The 17,565-nt window shown below is 45.6% G+C and overlaps 1 protein-coding gene across 1 annotated transcript in view; it reads left to right on the forward strand.

Annotated features, from left to right (window-relative positions):
* The first annotated feature begins 447 nt into the window (after positions 1-447).
* The window catches only part of FOXN4 (forkhead box N4), a 53,496-nt gene continuing 36,378 nt past the window's right edge, over positions 448-17,565 (forward strand). The window contains exons 1-2 of the mRNA XM_063913241.1: positions 448-1,395; positions 1,731-1,816. Coding sequence (XP_063769311.1) covers positions 1,734-1,816 — 83 coding nt within the window. The 5' untranslated portion in view covers positions 448-1,395; positions 1,731-1,733. The remainder of the gene's footprint in view (positions 1,396-1,730; positions 1,817-17,565) is intronic.

Consider the following 17,565-nt stretch of genomic DNA (forward strand, 5'->3'; position numbering starts at 1 on the left):
GGCATATCTTCCCTGATAAGAATAATTTCATATCGCAGCAATAACAATTATTAATGATGTTAGCCATTGTTGCCATAACGAACACCATCTGAAGGAAAGCTAAGCTTTTTGAGGTTTGGTGAATCTTGCAATTTTGCAGCACCCATAAAAACCTTTGGGAACGGCTTTTCTGATAGGCAACAAAAAAGTTTTCTCTGATGTAATATTCTCTTAATACTTTTAGGAGGATATTTAATTAATGCTTACTGATTTTCTGCAATATATGCTTAATAGGCGACCACCTGTACGTATAGGACGGTGCCACCGCCGTGGCTACAGTATGTGTTGGCGCCCTGTGCACATAATACAGGGGGGGCACGTACAGTAGTAGCAGGGTGACAGTGTGTCCGTGTGCGTACAATAGAGATGTCACTGTTCCCTGCTCGCGTTTCCCTCTCTCCCTCCGGCTGTGCGGCGCCTCCCGCCCCCCCCCTTCCTCTCCCCCGGCTGCCGCCATTCCAGCTGCCTTTCCCGGGCTGAGGCGCGGGCCGAGCGGCGGGTATGGGCAGCGCGGGATCACTGACTGGCCAACGGCAGAGCTCAGGCTGCTGCTGCTGCTGTGAGGGGGCAGAGGGAGAGAGGAAGCTCCGGGGCACACGGCTCCCCCGACACCTGCTGCTCCCAGCACTCTATGGCCACAGCCGGCGCTGTGCGCTGACAGGTGTCCCGGGTAGCAGCACGCACTCACTGACTACCGCCACACTACTTTCTACTACGCATCATCTGCTGTGCTGCGGGCACGTCCTGTAGCTGCATCTGCTGCTGGGGCTCCCTCCCTGTGTGTCCCGTCCTCATCCCGCAAACTGTGCTACGTGTGAGATTCCGGCGGCCGGGGACACGGCACTTGTCACTGGCAGCAGGTGCCCGGCGGCTTATGCCCGTCACTGTGTGTGCCTGTAAGGTGTATGATCACATGTAGTGCACCTGCCTCAGGGTCCCCGGGCAGGGGTGACAGCGGTATGAGCCGCCCCGCACATCACTGACATCAGCAGCGGAGGGAACTATCGTTCTTCCCGGGCACTAAGGACAGGCTGCTGGGGAGGGGGTGACACAGGCAGCAGGAGCGGGGATGGAGGGCAGATCATGACTGCCGCTGCTGCCCCGCTACTAGCAGTACTAGCGACCCCGCAGCCGCCGCCGCCGCCAGGGGAGAGGAGGGCGGTGTGCGCATGCGCCGGGCTGGACAGCTCCTGAGAGGGAAATTTAAAAACGGTTTGGGACCGCATAGACATCACATTACATACAAAGGAGGAGAGAGCAGCCGCGGCCGGGACACCGGGATCCGCTCACACCCCGCACACAGGCACCTGCTGCTGCCCTCAGATAAGGATATACCGGCCTGCCTAGGACTACTAGGTACTACTCACTCGCTTTATTTGCCTCACTGGATTTCAGCATGGTTACACCCACTGATGCATATAAATATACAGTCTTTTAAGTATAACTAGTACTACCCCATAGTAGTAGATTATTGCATGTGGGATGCTGCATATAGAGGTACATGGTGTTTTTATTTCTACATTCATTATTCATTAATTTTTTATTTATTTGTTTGTACATACAACCATGTTCTGAGCAGTGATTGTCACACAGACAAACACATTTTGAATTGAAATTCGTTTGGTGTCATTTGTTCCAAATATATGTATTGATCAAATGTAAAATTAAACATTTTCCTGTCATCCTTAAAGGAGATGATAGACAGTGACATCTCAGGAATTATGTCTGGAATTATCAGGACATCAGAACAAAATCACCCGCCAAGCCAAGAATACAGGTAACAGAGTGACCATGTTTTAACTACAGCAAAATGATGCAACAAATTATATGGATTTTGTTATTTTTATAAGTGGCTTTGGAGAAGTTATCACCTACTAGTTTATTCTATTAAAATGCCCATGCAGGTTTTTACAAAAAAATTTTATTCTACTGTAGCGTTTGTGTGGACTGTTCTGATTATAGGGTTAACCTAGCCTCTAATAAATAAAAAAAGCTGCTTTCCTTAGGCAATTAATATACTGTATTTCAGGCTAATTTTTTTGTTTTGCTATAGAAATGAATTGCAAGTTCAATACCAGTGCCAGTTACCATATAGTTTATGTCTCAGTTTAGGAAGGGATCTTCTGTGTAGGCAATAAAGCCAGAGGAATTCCATTTTATGAGCTGTAGATTTATTGTAGTTCTAATTACAGCTTTCAGGACAGTTTTGGGATTTTTACTACACACATCTGTAACATTACCAGAATATTATCAAAATGTTTTTTCTATTAGTCTGCATTAATTATGCCATAAGAAATCTGTGAATTTTTTTTACTGTTGCTCTAACAAATACCTATAAAGCAACAATCCAAAGAGTTTCAAGACTCCAAAAAAGCAAAGTGGTTTTTAATACTGAATTTGTTAATGTTTATTTTATTAGAAATAATGTGGGAATGGTAATATTTCTATGTTTATTTCAGTAATAAGTGGAATAGTCTTTATAATTATTTTAAGATAACGTTTTTAGCACCCCCTGGTGCATAAAGCGTAGAATACTGTAGTGTCTGTGTATATACACTATTATATACTGCTCCGAGGCCACACATATTTTATATACCATTTTTTTCTGCTAAAAGCTTTTATATTTGCTACAAATTTCTAATCATCCTAATTAATTTGGTTTGATAAAAAAAACAGCCAAGCACATTCAAGCATGGTTGGTGTATTGGTTAGCATTACTGTTTCACAGCACTAAGGTTTTCGTTTTGATCCCCACCATGGCCTTATCAGTGTGGAGTTTGTATGTCTTCTACATATTTGCATTGATTTCCTCCTGGTGCTCCAGTTTTCTCCCATTATCCAAAAACATGCTGGTTAACTAATTGAATTCTGACAAAAAAAATGAACGTGCGTGCGTGTGTGTACATGTAGTAGGGAATATAGATATTTAGGCCCTACCCCAGACTGTCCACTGGGACAAGGACTACTATTCTCTGCAAAGCATTGTTAATTTTAAAAAGGATTTTCAATTTAGTTTTAGTCTTATGTCGCACACTTAAAATTGTAGTTGGTTTAAAGAAACATTTTAGTCCTTTTTCTTTTGCTTCGTTTTAGTCAAGAATTAGTCAGTGGATCTCAGTTTCCATTTTAGTCTAATTTTAGTCAATGTTTTAGTCATTACTTTTGCAAAAAGTTTAATGATACTGTAATTCATTTTACTGAAGAACATTTCTCTAACATTTCCTTAAGAAGTTTGCATACCTTTACAGAAACTACATGTTTAGTAAACTAGGTTCAGTAGTCTGAGAAAGTGTTACATACTGAGTCTGACTTACCATAGTCCCATATATTATATACAAATTAATGCCTTAAGTTTCTTAGAACAAAAAAGTGCAGTACACAATACTATTTACTTCACAGCAGGTCATACTTATTTTTTTTAAATATCTAGAAGACATGATTGTTCTTTTAGAACCCTCCTTCCCGTATTGATTTTGACAAGGATTTTAAATATAGTGTTAGTCTTAGTTGCTTTTTTTGTTGTTGCTTTGTTTTGTGTAAGATTTAGTCAGTCGATCTCAGTTTTCATTTTATTCTAATTTTAGTGCTGAAATAAACTGTAGTTGACAAATACTTTTAGTCAAAATTTGAATTGACAAAATTAACACTGCTGCAAAGTGCTGCGTAATATGTATAGGCTGTATATAGAACGGATAATACATAAAAAAATAACCAGATAGTTTTAAAAAGTCACTTATCTCTCAGTGTACCTCTATTGGTCCCTATGTTTTAACAAAACAACTGTTAGCATGCAGTGCGAAACACGTAACTTGATATTAATTTCAGTTTGGGACTACATTTTCCAGGTATCATTTTTATTCACATACATGACAAAGACAGCCTTATCACATACTGTATCTTATTTATATCACATTATATGACTGCAGGTGTAGCCATACTGCTTGAACATAGATATAGGGGTATATTTACTAACATTCGTAATTCTCCCGATTTGGTGGGAGAATAATCACGAATGACATCGAAAGTGTAAAACTGCAACTTTTTGAATTTAGTACGACTAATTTACTAAGCTGCCGTATTCTGCATTTTCGGGTTTTCCGATGTCGATGTCATTCGTTTTTTTAGGCAGTGTTTTACGTGAGTGACTTGTAAAACACTGCCGACTTTAATACAATTAATCTCGGCCGGATCTGAGAGATCCGTGCTGGGCTTCATTGTGCACTTTGTTAAACAAAAAAATAAAGTTTAAATGTTAAAAAAAAATTGCGTGGGGTCCCCCCTCCTAAGGCAAACCAGCCTCGGGCTCTTTGAGCCGATCCTGGTTGCAGAAATATGGGGGAAAAATGGACAGGGGTTCCCCCATATTTAAGCAACCAGCATCGGGCTCTGCGCCTGGTCCTGGTTCCAAAAATACGGGGGACAAAAAGAGTAGGGGTCCCCCGTATTTTTGAAACCAGCACCGGGCTCCACTAGCTGGACAGAAAATGCCACAGCCGGGGGACACTTTTATACAGTGCCTTGCGGCCGTGGCATCAAATATCCAACTAGTCACCCCTGGCCGGGGTACCCTGGGGGAGTGGGGACCCCTTCAATCAAGGGGTCCCCCGCCCCCCCAGCCACCCAAGGGCCAGGGGTGAAGCCCGAGGCTGTCCCCCCCATCCAATAGGCTGCGGATGGGGGGCTGATAGCCTTTGTGAAAAGTGATTGATATTGTTTTTAGTAGCAGTGCTACAAGGCCCAGCAAGCCTCCCCCGCAAGCTGGTACTTGGAGAACCACAAGTACCAGCATGCGGCGGAAAAACGGGCCTGCTGGTACCTGTAGTACTACTACTAAAAAAATACCCCAATAAAGACAACACACACACACACCTTGAAAGTATAACTTTAATACATCCATCCACACCTCCATATACACATACTTACCTTATGTTCACACGAGGGTCGGTCCTCTTCTCCAGTAGAATCCATGGTGTACCTGTAGAAAAAATTATACTCACATAATCCAGTGTTTTCGGCTCCTCTGTAACTCCTTTTGTAATCCACGTACTTGAAAAAATAAAAAAACGGATACCCGACCACGAACTGAAAGGGGACCCATGTTTTCACATGGGCCCCCTTTCCCCGAATGCCAGAAACCCACTCTGACTGATGTCTAAGTGGGTTTCCTCAGCCAATCAGGGAGCGCCACGTTGTAGCACCCTCCTGATCGGCTGTGTGCTCCTGTACTGTCTGACAGGCGGCACACGGCAGTGTTACAATGTAGCGCCTATGCGCTCCATTGTAACCAATGGTGGGAACTTTCTGCTCAGCGGTTGACCGAAAGTGACCTCACCGCTGAGCAGAAAGTTCCCACCATTGGTTACAATGGAGCGCATAGGCGCTACATTGTAACACTGCCGCGTGCTGCCTGTCAGTCAGTACAGGAGCACACAGCCGATCAGGAGGGTGCCACAACGTGTCGCTCCCTGATTGGCTGAAGAAACCCACTTAGACAGAAGTCAGAGTGGGTTTCTGGCATTCGGGGAAAGGGGACCCATGTGAAAACATGGGTCCCCTTTCAGTGCGTGGCTCGGGTCTCCGTTTTATTTTTTTAATCAAGTACGTGGATTACAAAAGGATTATCCGAGGAGCCTGGTACCCTGGATCTGGTGAGTATAATTTATTCAACAGGTACCCCATGGATTCTACTGGACAAGAGGACCGACCTGCGTGTGAACATAAGGTAAGTATGTATGTATGTTTGTGTGGATGGATGTAATAAAACTTTACTTTCAAGGTGTGTGTGTATTGTCTTTTTTTGGGTATTTTTTTAGTAGTAGTACTACAGGTACCAGCGGGCCCGTTTTTCCGCCGCATGCTGGTACTTGTGGTTCTCCAAGTACCAGCATGCGGGGGAGGCTTGCTGGGCCTTGTAGTACTGCTACTAAAAACAATATCTTACACTTCTACAAAAAGGCTATCAGCCCCCCATCCGCAGCCCATTGGATGGGGGGGACAGCCTCGGGCTTCACCCCTGGCCCTTGGGTGGCTGGGGGGGGGAGACCCCTTGATTGAAGGGGTCCCCACTCCCCCAGGGTACCCCGGCCAGGGGTGATTAGTTGGATATTTGATGCCACGGTGACCCCCGGCTGTGGCATTATCTGTCCAGCTAGTGGAGCCCGGTGCTGGTTTTAAAAATACGGGGGACCCCTACGCTTTTTGTCCCCCGTATTTTTGGAACCAGGACCAGGCGCAGAGCCCGATGCTGGTTGCTTAAATATGGGGGAACCCCTGTCATTTTCTTTCCCATATTTCTGCAACCAGGATCGGCTCAAAGAGCCCGAGGCTGGTTATGCTTAGGAGGGGGGACCCCACACAATTTTTTTCCAAAAAATTAACACTTTCCCACCCTTTCCCACTGATATACATGCACGGATCTAATGGATCCGTGCATGCCTATCCAATCACGGCTCAAAAAAGCAGGTCTGTTTTTTTTTTAGCACTTTTTTACGAGTTGTATTTTTTCACGGCAGTGTTTTTTTTTTTTTTTTTTGCTTTGCACTTCTTAGTAAATGACCGAGATTCATACTTAAACAGCGCGTTTTGACCGATGGTGTATTCATTCGTATTTTTTTTGTTGGACTTCAAAAAAAATACGAATGCCCTCATCACTGCCGAGATTTGAGTTTAGTAAATGACCGAGATGACACTTTGAAGAAAAAACGGCATCTCGATCAAAATCGGGACCTTAGTAAATATACCCCATAATTTGAAAAAATATATATAATTTGATAATGAAAATGAAGAATTTTAAATGTGTTTATTTTGTGATATTTTCCTTTATGATAGAAAACGAAATATGCATTTATTGACCTGCTTTAGCTACACATTTCAAAGACTGCTACCATGAAATAAACGCCTTCACTCCCGTTTCGCTGACTTTGCTGTTAGCGCTGCTACCTACTATGAGCTAACATTTTATTTTATAAGCAGCCTTATTTTATTTACCATAAATAGGTGTAAAGGGCAGAAACAATTATAGTGGATAACGCTTACAAAATAAAATGGGGTATTTGAGATAGTATATTTCCCATAGAAACATTTTAAAGATTTTGAAAGATGCTACACAGTTCTGTAACTATGCTGGTTCTCATATAGGGCCTAATTCAGACCTGATCTTAAGCAGCAAATTTGTTAGCAGATGGGCAAAACCATGGGGGTAATTCCAAGTTGATCGCAGCAGGAAATTTTTTAGCAGTTGGGCAAAACCATGTGCAGTGCAGGGGAGGCAGATATAACATGTGCAGAGAGAGATAGATTTGGGTGGGTTATATTGTTTCTGTGCAGGGTAAATACTGGCTGATTTATTTTTACACTGAAATTTAGATTTCAGTTTTAACACACCCCACCCAAATCGGGTTCACTATGGTATGCTGGCGGTCGGTCTCCCGGTGACCAGCATACCGGCGCCGGGAGCCCGACCGCCGGCTTACCGACAGTGTGGCGAGCGCAAATGAGCCCCTTGCGGGCTCGCCGCACTCGCCACGCTACGGGCACGGTGGCGCGATGCGCACGCCACGCTATTTTTTTCGGGTTCACTACGATATGCCGCCGGTCGGGCTCCCGGCGATCAGCATACCAGCGCCGGGAGCCCGACCGCCGGCTTACCGACAGTGTGGCGAGCGCAAATGAGCCCCTTGCAGGCTCGCCACGCTACGCGTGCCACACTATTTTATTCTCCCTCCAGGGGGGTCGTGGACCCCCACGAGGGAGAATAAGTGTCGGTATGCCGGCTGTCGGGCTGCCGGTATGCTGGTCGCCGGGAGCCCGACCGCCGGCATACTGAAGACCACCCTTTTATTCTCCCTCCAGGGGGGTCGTGGACCCCCACGAGGGAGAATAAGTGTCGGTATGCCGGCTGTCGGGATCCCGGCGCCGGTATACTGTGCGCCGGGATCCCGTCAGTCGGCATACTGAAGACCACCCCCCAAATCTAACTCTCCCTGCACATGTTATATCTGCCCCCCTCCCTGCAGTGCACACATGGTTTTGCCCATCTGCTAACAAATTTGCTGCTACGATCAGGTCTGAATTAGGTCCATAGTACTTGCAATAAAGTGGGGAATAAAGGGTTAAAATAATAATATTTGAATTCACATAGGTTTATATTCGGTAGCTATTTGAATTTTGCATGTAAAATGGAATTAACAATATCTAACATTTGTTTTTATTTTATCAAAACAGTCAGTGATGTAACTGAATTTAAGTTGTGGTTTCTTATGTCACTATAATTTTTTTCTTTAATGAAGTAACTTCAATATTGCATATTTATTTAGATTGAGAGAAAGTGTTGGTATTTGTAGATTATTTAAGATAATGAGCAAGATAATTCCATTTTCCTTCTATGATCATCACACTTATTCAGAGATCAGTGCCATAGAGACAATGTGGTCCCAGGCGCACATATTAGCCAGTTATGATAACACTTCATCACAAGTTTTCCTACACACATCTGTTGGGTTGCGAATCAAAACTTGTGATGCAGAGTGACGCGATTTGCCATTCCAGAAAGAGCAAGTTGCATCCATCATGCTGAATTGGATTGCTCCATAATAAATGTATTAATGGTTTTACATCTCAAACATCTGTAATCCATCTGAAGAAAAAATACTTTTCCACCCAGTCAAATTTATGGAAAACTGCCCGTCTGTTTTACTCCTCCAGTTCAAATGACATTTAGTTCAGTTAGTTTAATGTTACACTGACAATTTAAATTTAAAATAAATCTAAAAATCAAAATTCACTTTTCACCGATGTATAATAGATTTTGAGTTTGCAGATTCCTTTTTTGATTAACTGAAAAACTGAGCTCATTATGACTACAACCCTTTGGCATCCCCATTAGTGAACAATCCGTTGCACCAACACAGTTATTTGGATTATACTTTTTCACACTATGCATTATCTGTCAGAAACTGTAGTCTGAAGTTTGCTCACTACAAACCTGTACCCACCATTGTACTTCTTTTCCAGGAGTTGTGATTGCTCCTTATAGAGCTGCGTAAATAATGGCAAGTTTTTTTTCATCAGGCCTGACAGAGAAAAGAATAGAGCTGTCACTTTGTATGAGTGCTGTTTACACTTGCCCTGTCACTATAGAACATAACGGGATCCCAGGATCACTGGGGGGTTGATGTGCAGTCCCACATAACAGGGGTAAGAGAATGGCTCCCAATTAAAGTGAAAGTCTGAGAATTTGCCTGTGTGTGGAGATCTCTAAGAGTGCATCTCTTGGAGCAGTCAAAGCATATTTAAGGTATGATTATTCAAGCTTTAAATGATGTAGGATCATTTTGTCCTAATAACTGCAATAACAAGCACCACATAGCCTAAGTGCCATGAAAAGAGTTTTTGTCTTTGTTCAATCTTAGCCACATTACTGAAATAAAGAAAATAGATTTACTAGTGCTCATATTTCTCCATTTACAGATATTTAATTGTCACATACAGTATCATGAAAAATGTGAGAAAGCAAAATGCCAATTGGTTAACATTATTTGACTATTCACATATTTAGCCTTGTACTAAATTCCGGCGTCGGTCACTTGACCGCCGGCATCCAGACCATCGGGATGGTGACCGCATCCCCATAGAATTGTGCGCATAAAGAAAAACAATAGAATGCTTGTATGGCATTGTCTGGTAATTACATCTCACATATGGCTGTATTCCTTGTTTATCTCTGCAAAACTGATATGGCTAAAAAAGCATGTGTAATTATTTGCTGGAATGTACCTGTCATCCAGTTAGAGATTGTTATGTGTGATCACATTCTGCCAGACCTGCCACATATGATTGATTGATTTGTCACGGAAATGGGTCCAACCATAACCAGAAGTTTTATGTTTTGTGAAATTAGGTGAAAATAGTAGCAAGCTGTGCTGTGTTACAATGATAACCCCTTTATCCCTTGCAAAATTGGGGTTCTGTTATTTAGGGTAACAGAGAAATGAATAATGGGCCTGATTCATGTTTGTAAGGAATTGCACAACCACAAGGAAGTGGCTTTCAAATACTAGTGTAGCGGGAGGCGTCTGTAGGAGATAGGCGCCTCCTGTTTGCATTATCGAGGATCCGAGTGCTGCACCTGAGGACCAGCCTCGATCACCATTGCGACCATCGGGTCTTGCGCAGATCAGATCTTGTGCCTGCGCAGACCCACAAACATCGTATTTGTACGCAATCCATCGGGTTTGTGTACAAATATAAATTAGGCCCTTTGGGAATTCAATTGTGAGTGAAGGGGGCAAATTGCCATTGCCGCAGCATTTAAACGCTGACAACGGAAGCACACTCTGAACCGTTTGCCTAACCCGATTTCTATCACATTTGCTCAAAAGTGTTGCAACCCTATAGGGTAGTGAATATTTTTAATTGTGACAGGTGTCGCGTTAATTCAGCCAGGCAAATCAGTTCGCTTATATTTGAATTCCCCCCTATATAAGTAGCATCATGCCCATACTAACTAGCACAGTCTCAGCACCCACAAAATGCATCCCCCATTCTTGTAAGTTTCCCATACTGCCTTTTCTGTCATTCTTGTGAAAGTGGATAATGTATAATGTGCAACATGTCATGGGCAAAAGGCGGCAGCCTGTGGGCATTCTGTTGGACAGCACTGTTGCATATGTTATGGTGGTGATAGTGTATTCACTGTTGTTAATATAGCCTATGCTCCAGTGATACAGATTTGAATCTGATTTATACAGTAAGTGCTACTGTCACTGCAATGCTCTCTGGTCATGTCTTCATCCAAAAATCTAGAAACTGCAATTTCTCAATGTAACTTGGAATCCATTGCAGAACCATTGGTTGTCATGAACCACACCAACAGCTGATGGTTAGTTCAAATAATGTTCCATTACGTGCAGTGGTGCACTCCCTGGAATATATGAACAGTCCTCATAGTCAGATGAGTGGAAGTTTGTAATATACTTCCACTCATCTGACTGTGAGAACTGTTCATATATTCCAGGGAGCACACCACAGCAAGTATTGGAACATTATTTGACCTCTATAGGGGTGAAGGTGACCACCCTGTGTGTTTTGGTTGCAGCACCTTTGTATTGAAGCGCCGTCCTTACATTTTGTTTTAGCTGATGATTAGTGATCACTCCCTTTCCCTGTACTCATATGAAGTCCACCTACTGCACCTTTCAGTTGAAGTCAGCTGTGCAAGAACAAAAGTAATGGCAGGTTTTTTTGTTGTTGTTTTGTTTGGGTTTATTTTATTTTCAGGAAGCACAATTCCTTTACTCATGCACTCACTGTTTACAGATATTGGTGCATGATTCTAGTGTTCATATTGTACTTGATTTATTTTATATGTAAGAGACTGCTTTGAACGATGCTCAATTCGGGTATGGCTGTCTAAGTGGACCAGAAAAAGGTTGACAGTGTCTAGGTCGACCCCAAAAAGTCAAGAGGCACAAGGTCGACACCCGAAAAAGGTTGACATGACCAAAGGTCGACACAGGAAAAGGTTGACTTCTTTTGGGGGGTGTCATTTGCCCCGTAAAGTGACCGGGAACCCTAATTAGTGCACTCGCTTCGCTCGCCATGCATCGAGCAAGGTGCATCGCTCCACTACCGCAGTGCTCGGCGGGATCCGGTCTGAAGATCGACAGTGTCTAGGTCGACAATGTTTAGGTCGACCACTATAGGTCGACAGTCACTAGGTCGACATGGATGGAAGGTCGACAGGGTTTCTAGGTCGACAGGTCTAAAGGTTGACATGAGTTTTTCACATTTCTCTGACGTCCTAGTGGATGCTGGGAACTCCGTAAGGACCATGGGGAATAGCGGCTCCGCAGGAGACTGGGCACTCTAAAAGAAAGATTAGGTACTATCTGGTGTGCACTGGCTCCTCCCTCTATGCCCCTCCTCCAGACCTCAGTTAGATTTCTGTGCCCGGCCGAGCTGGATGCACACTAGGAGGCTCTCCTGAGTTCCTAGAAAGAAAGTATATTTTAGGTTTTTTATTTTACAGTGAGACCTGCTGGCAACAGGCTCACTGCATCGAGGGACTAAGGGGAGAAGAAGCGAACCTACCTAACTGGTGGTAGCTTGGGCTTCTTAGGCTACTGGACACCATTAGCTCCAGAGGGATCGCACACAGGACCCGACCTCGTCGTCCGGTCCCGGAGCCGCGCCGAAGTCCCCCTTACAGAGCCAGAAGCAAGAAGTGTCCGGAAAATCGGCGGCTGAAGACTTCTGTCTTCTCCAAGGTAGCGCACAGCACTGCAGCTATGCGCCATTGCTCCTCATGCACACCACACACTCCGGTCACTGATGGGTGCAGGGCGCTGGGGGGGGGCGCCCTGAGCAGCAATATTAACACCTTGGCTGGCAAAACTGACACCATATATAGCCCTAGAGGTTATACAGGTGTAAATTACCCCTGCCAGATTTACACAAACAGCGGGAGAAAGCCAGCCGAAAAAGGGGCGGAGCCATCTTCCTCAGCACACTGGCGTCATTTTCCCTCACAGCTCCGCTGGAAGGATCGCTCCCTGGCTCTCCCCTGCAGTCCTGCACTACAGAAAGGGTAAAAAAGAGAGGGGGGGCAATAAATTTAGGCGCAGTATATATAATACAAGCAGCTATAGGGGAAAACACTCTGTATAGTGATATCCCTGTGTTATATAGCGCTCTGGTGTGTGCTGGCATACTCTCCCTCTGTCTCCCCAAAGGGCTTTGTGGGGTCCTGTCCTCTGTCAGAGCATTCCCTGTGTGTGTGCTGTGTGTCGGTACTGCTGTGTCGACATGTATGATGAGGATAATGATGTGGAGGCAGAGCAAATGCCTGTGAATGTGATGTCACCCCCTGCGGGGTCGACACCTGTGTGGATGGACTTATGGAAGGAATTACGTGACAGTGTCAGCTCCTTACATAAAAGGTTTGACGACATAGGACAGCCGGCTACTCAGCTTGTGCCTGTCCAAGCGTCTCAAATGTCATCAGGGGCTTTAAAACGCCCGCTACCTCAGATGGCAGACACAGATGTTGACACGGATAACGACTCCAGTGTCGACGACGATGAGACTAGTGTACCTTCCAATAGGGCCACCCGTTACATGATTGAGGCAATGAAAAATGTATTACACATTTCTGATAGTACCCCAGGTACCACAAAAAAGGGTATTATGTTTGGTGAGAAAAAACTACCAGTAGTTTTTCCTGCATCTGAGGAATTAAATGAGGTGTGTGAGGAAGCGTGGACTTCCCCCGATAAGAAATTGATAATTTCTAAACGGTTATTGGCAGCGTACCCTTTCCCGCCAGAGGATAGGTCACGTTGGGAAACACCCCCTAGGGTAGATAAAGCGCTTACACGTTTATCAAAAAAGGTGGCACTACCGTCTCCGGATACGGCCGCCCCAAAAGGAACCTGCTGAGAGAAAGCAGGAGGCTACCCTAAAAGCTATATATACACACACGGGCATTATATTGCGACCAGCGATTGCATCGGCATGGATGTGCAGTGCTGCTGCTGCGTGGCCAGATTCCCTGTCGGATAATATTGATACTCTGGATAGGGACAATATTTTGCTGACAATAGAGCATATAAAAGACGCTGTCTTATACATGCGTGATGCACAGAGGGATATTTGCCGGCTGGCATCAAAAATAAGCGCAATGTCCATTGCCGCCAGAAGGGGGTTATGGACTCGGCAGTGGTCAGGTGATGCCGATTCAAAAAGGCACAGCGTCCGGTAAGTCCACAGCATGACGCTGGGGCTTCACAGGCGGACCCGGGTACGGTGGGGGCCCGTCTCAGAAATTTCAGAGCACAGTGGGCTCTCTCACAGGTGGATCCCTGGATCCTTCAAGTAGTATCTCAGGGGTACAGGCTGGAATTCGAGGCGTCTCCCCCCCGCCGTTTCCTAAAATCTGCCTTACCAGCAACTCCCTGTGCCAGGGAGGCAGTGTTGGTGGCTATCCAAAAACTGTATTCACAGCAAGTGATTGTCAAGGTACCCCTCCTTCAACAAGGAAAGGGTTACTATTCCACAATGTTTGTGGTACCGAAACCGGACGGTTCGGTGAGACCCATCTTAAATTTAAAATCCTTGAACACATATATCAAAAGATTCAAGTTCAAGATGGAATCGCTCAGGGCGGTTATTGCGAGCCTGGACGAGGGGGATTACATGGTATCCCTGGACATCAAGGATGCTTACCTGCATGTCCCCATTTACCATCCTCACCAGGAGTACCTCAGATTTGTGGTACAGGATTGCCATTACCAATTCCAGACAATGCCGTTTGGGCTGTCCACAGCACCGAGGGTGTTTACCAAGGTAATGGCAGAAATGATGATACTCCTTCGAAAAAAGGGAGTTTTAATTATCCCGTAATTGGACGATCTCCTTATAAAGGCGAGGTCCAGGGAGCAGTTGTTGGTCGGGGTAGCACTATCTCGGGAAGTGCTACAACATCACGGATGGATTCTAAACATTCCAAAGTCACAGCTGGTTCCTACCACACGCCTACTGTTCCTGGGGATGGTTCTGGACACAGTACAGAAAAAAGTGTTTCTCCCGCTGGAGAAAGCCAAGGAGCTGTCATCTCTAGTCAGAGACCTCCTGAAACCAAAACAGGTATCGGTGCATCACTGCACACGAGTCCTGGGAAAAATGGTAGCTTCCTACGAAGCAATTCCATTCGGCAGGTTCCATGCAAGAACCTTTCCGTGGGACCTCTTGGACAAGTGGTCAGGATCGCATCTTCAGATGCATCGGCTGATAACCCTGTCTCCAAGGACCAGGGTATCTCTACTGTGGTGGCTGCAGAGTGCTCATCTTCAAGAGGGCCGCAGATTCGGCATACAGGACTGGGTCCTGGTGACAACGGATGCCAGTCTTCGAGGCTGGGGAGCAGTCACACAAGGAAGAAACTTCCAAGGACTTTGGTCAAGTCAGGAGTCGTCCCTACACATAAATATTCTAGAACTGAGGGCCATTTACAATGCCCTAAGTCAGGCAAGGCCCCTGCTTCAAAACCAGCCGGTACTGATCCAATCAGACAACATCACGGCAGTCGCCCATGTAAACCGACAGGGCGGCACGAGAAGCAGGATGGCGATGGCAGAAGCCACAAGGATTTTCCGATGGGCGGAAAATCACATCTTAGCACTGTCAGCAGTGTTCATTCCGGGAGTGGACAACTGGGAAGCAGACTTCCTCAGCAGACACGACCTACACCCGGGAGAGTGGGGACTTCATCCAGAAGTCTTCCAACTGATGGTAAACCGTTGGGAAAGGCCACAGGTGGACATGATGGCGTCCCGCCTAAACAAAAAACTAGAGAGATATTGCGCCAGGTCAAGGGACCCTCAGGCGATAGCTGTGGACGCTCTAGTGACACCGTGGGTGTACCAATCGGTTTATGTGTTCCCTCCTCTGCCTCTCATACCAAAGGTACTGAGAATAATAAGAAAACGAGGAGTAAGAACGATACTCGTGGTTCCGGATTGGCCAAGAAGAGCTTGGTACCCAGAACTGCAAGAAATGATATCAGAGGACCCATGGCCTCTACCGCTCAGACAGGATCTGCTACAGCAGGGGCCCTGTCTGTTCCAAGACTTACCGCGGCTGCGTTTGACGGCATGGCGGTTGAACACCGGATCCTAAAGGAAAAGGGCATTCCGGAGGAAGTCGTTCCTACGCTGATAAAAGCCAAGAAAGAAGTAACCGCAAATCATTATCACCGTATTTGGCGAAAATATTTTGCGGGGTGTGAGGCCAGGAAGGCCCCAACAGAAGAATTTCAGCTGGGTCGATTTCTGCACTTTCTACAGTCAGGAGTGACTATGGGCCTAAAATTGGGTTCCATTAAGGTCCAGATTTCGGCTCTGTCCATTTTCTTCCAGAAAGAACTGGCTTCACTACCTGAAGTTCAGACATTTGTAAAGGGAGTGCTGCATATTCAGCCCCCTTTTGTGCCTCCAGTGGCACCTTGGGATCTCAACGTGGTGTTGAGTTTCCTAAAATCACATTGGTTTGAGCCACTAAAAACCGTGGATCTGAAATATCTCACGTGGAAAGTGGTCATGTTATTGACCTTGGCTTAGGCCAGGCGTGTATCAGAATTGGCGGCTTTGTCATATAAAAGCCCTTATCTGATTTTCCATATGGATAGGGCAGAATTGAGGACTCGTCCTCAGTTTCTCCCTAAGGTGGTATCAGCTTTTCACTTGAACCAACCTATTGTAGTGCCTGCGGCTACTAGGGACTTGGAGGATTCCAAGTTACTGGACGTAGTCCGGGCCCTGAAAATATATGTTTCCAGGACGGCTGGAGTCAGGAAAACTGACTCGCTATTTATCCTGTATGCACCCAACAAACTGGGTGCTCCTGCTTCTAAGCAGACTATTGCTCGCTGGATTTGTAGCACAATTCAGCTGGCGCATTCTGCGGCTGGACTGCCGCATCCTAAATCAGTAAAAGCCCACTCCACGAGGAAGGTGGGCTCATCTTGGGCGGCTGCCCGAGGGGTCTCGGCTTTACAACTTTGCCGAGCTGCTACTTGGTCAGGGGCAAACACGTTTGCTAAATTCTACAAATTTGATACCCTGGCTGAGGAGGACCTTGAGTTCTCTCATTCGGTGCTGCAGAGTCATCCGCACTCTCCTGCCCGTTTGGGAGCTTTGGTATAATCCCCATGGTCCTTACGGAGTTCCCAGCATCCACTAGGACGTCAGAGAAAATAAGATTTTACTCACCGGTAAATCTATTTCTCGTAGTCCGTAGTGGATGCTGGGCGCCCATCCCAAGTGCGGATTGTCTGCAATACTTGTATATAGTTATTGCCTAACTAACGGGTTATTGTTATGAGCCATCTGTTGAGAGGCTCAGTTATGTTTCATACTGTTAACTGGGTATAGTATCACGAGTTATACGGTGTGATTGGTGTGGCTGGTATGAGTCTTACCCGGGATTCAAAATCCTTGCTTATTGTGTCAGCTCTTCCGGGCACAGTATCCTAACTGAGGTCTGGAGGAGGGTCATAGTGGGAGGAGCCAGTGCACACCAGGTAGTCCTAAAGCTTTCTTTAGTTGTGCCCAGTCTCCTGCAGAGCCGCTATTCCCCATGGTCCTTACGGAGTTCCCAGCATCCACTACGGACTACGAGAAATAGATTTACCGGTGAGTAAAATCTTATTTCTCTGACGTCCTAAGTGGATGCTGGGACTCCGTAAGGACCATGGGGATTAGCGGCTCCGCAGGAGACTGGGCACAACTAAAGAAAGCTTTAGGACTACCTGGTGTGCACTGGCTCCTCCCACTAAGACCCTCCTCCAGACCTCAGTTAGATTCTTGTGCCCGGCTGAGCTGGATGCACACTAGGGGCTCTCCTGAGCTCCTAGAAAGAAAGTATATTTTAGGTTTTTTATTTTACAGTGAGATCTGCTGGCAACAGACTCACTGCAGCGAGGGACTAAGGGGAGAAGAAGCGAACCTACCTAACTGGTGGTAGCTTGGG

This window comes from Pseudophryne corroboree, chromosome 1 (genome assembly GCF_028390025.1).
Source record: "Pseudophryne corroboree isolate aPseCor3 chromosome 1, aPseCor3.hap2, whole genome shotgun sequence".
NCBI classification, from domain to species: Eukaryota; Metazoa; Chordata; class Amphibia; order Anura; family Myobatrachidae; genus Pseudophryne; species Pseudophryne corroboree.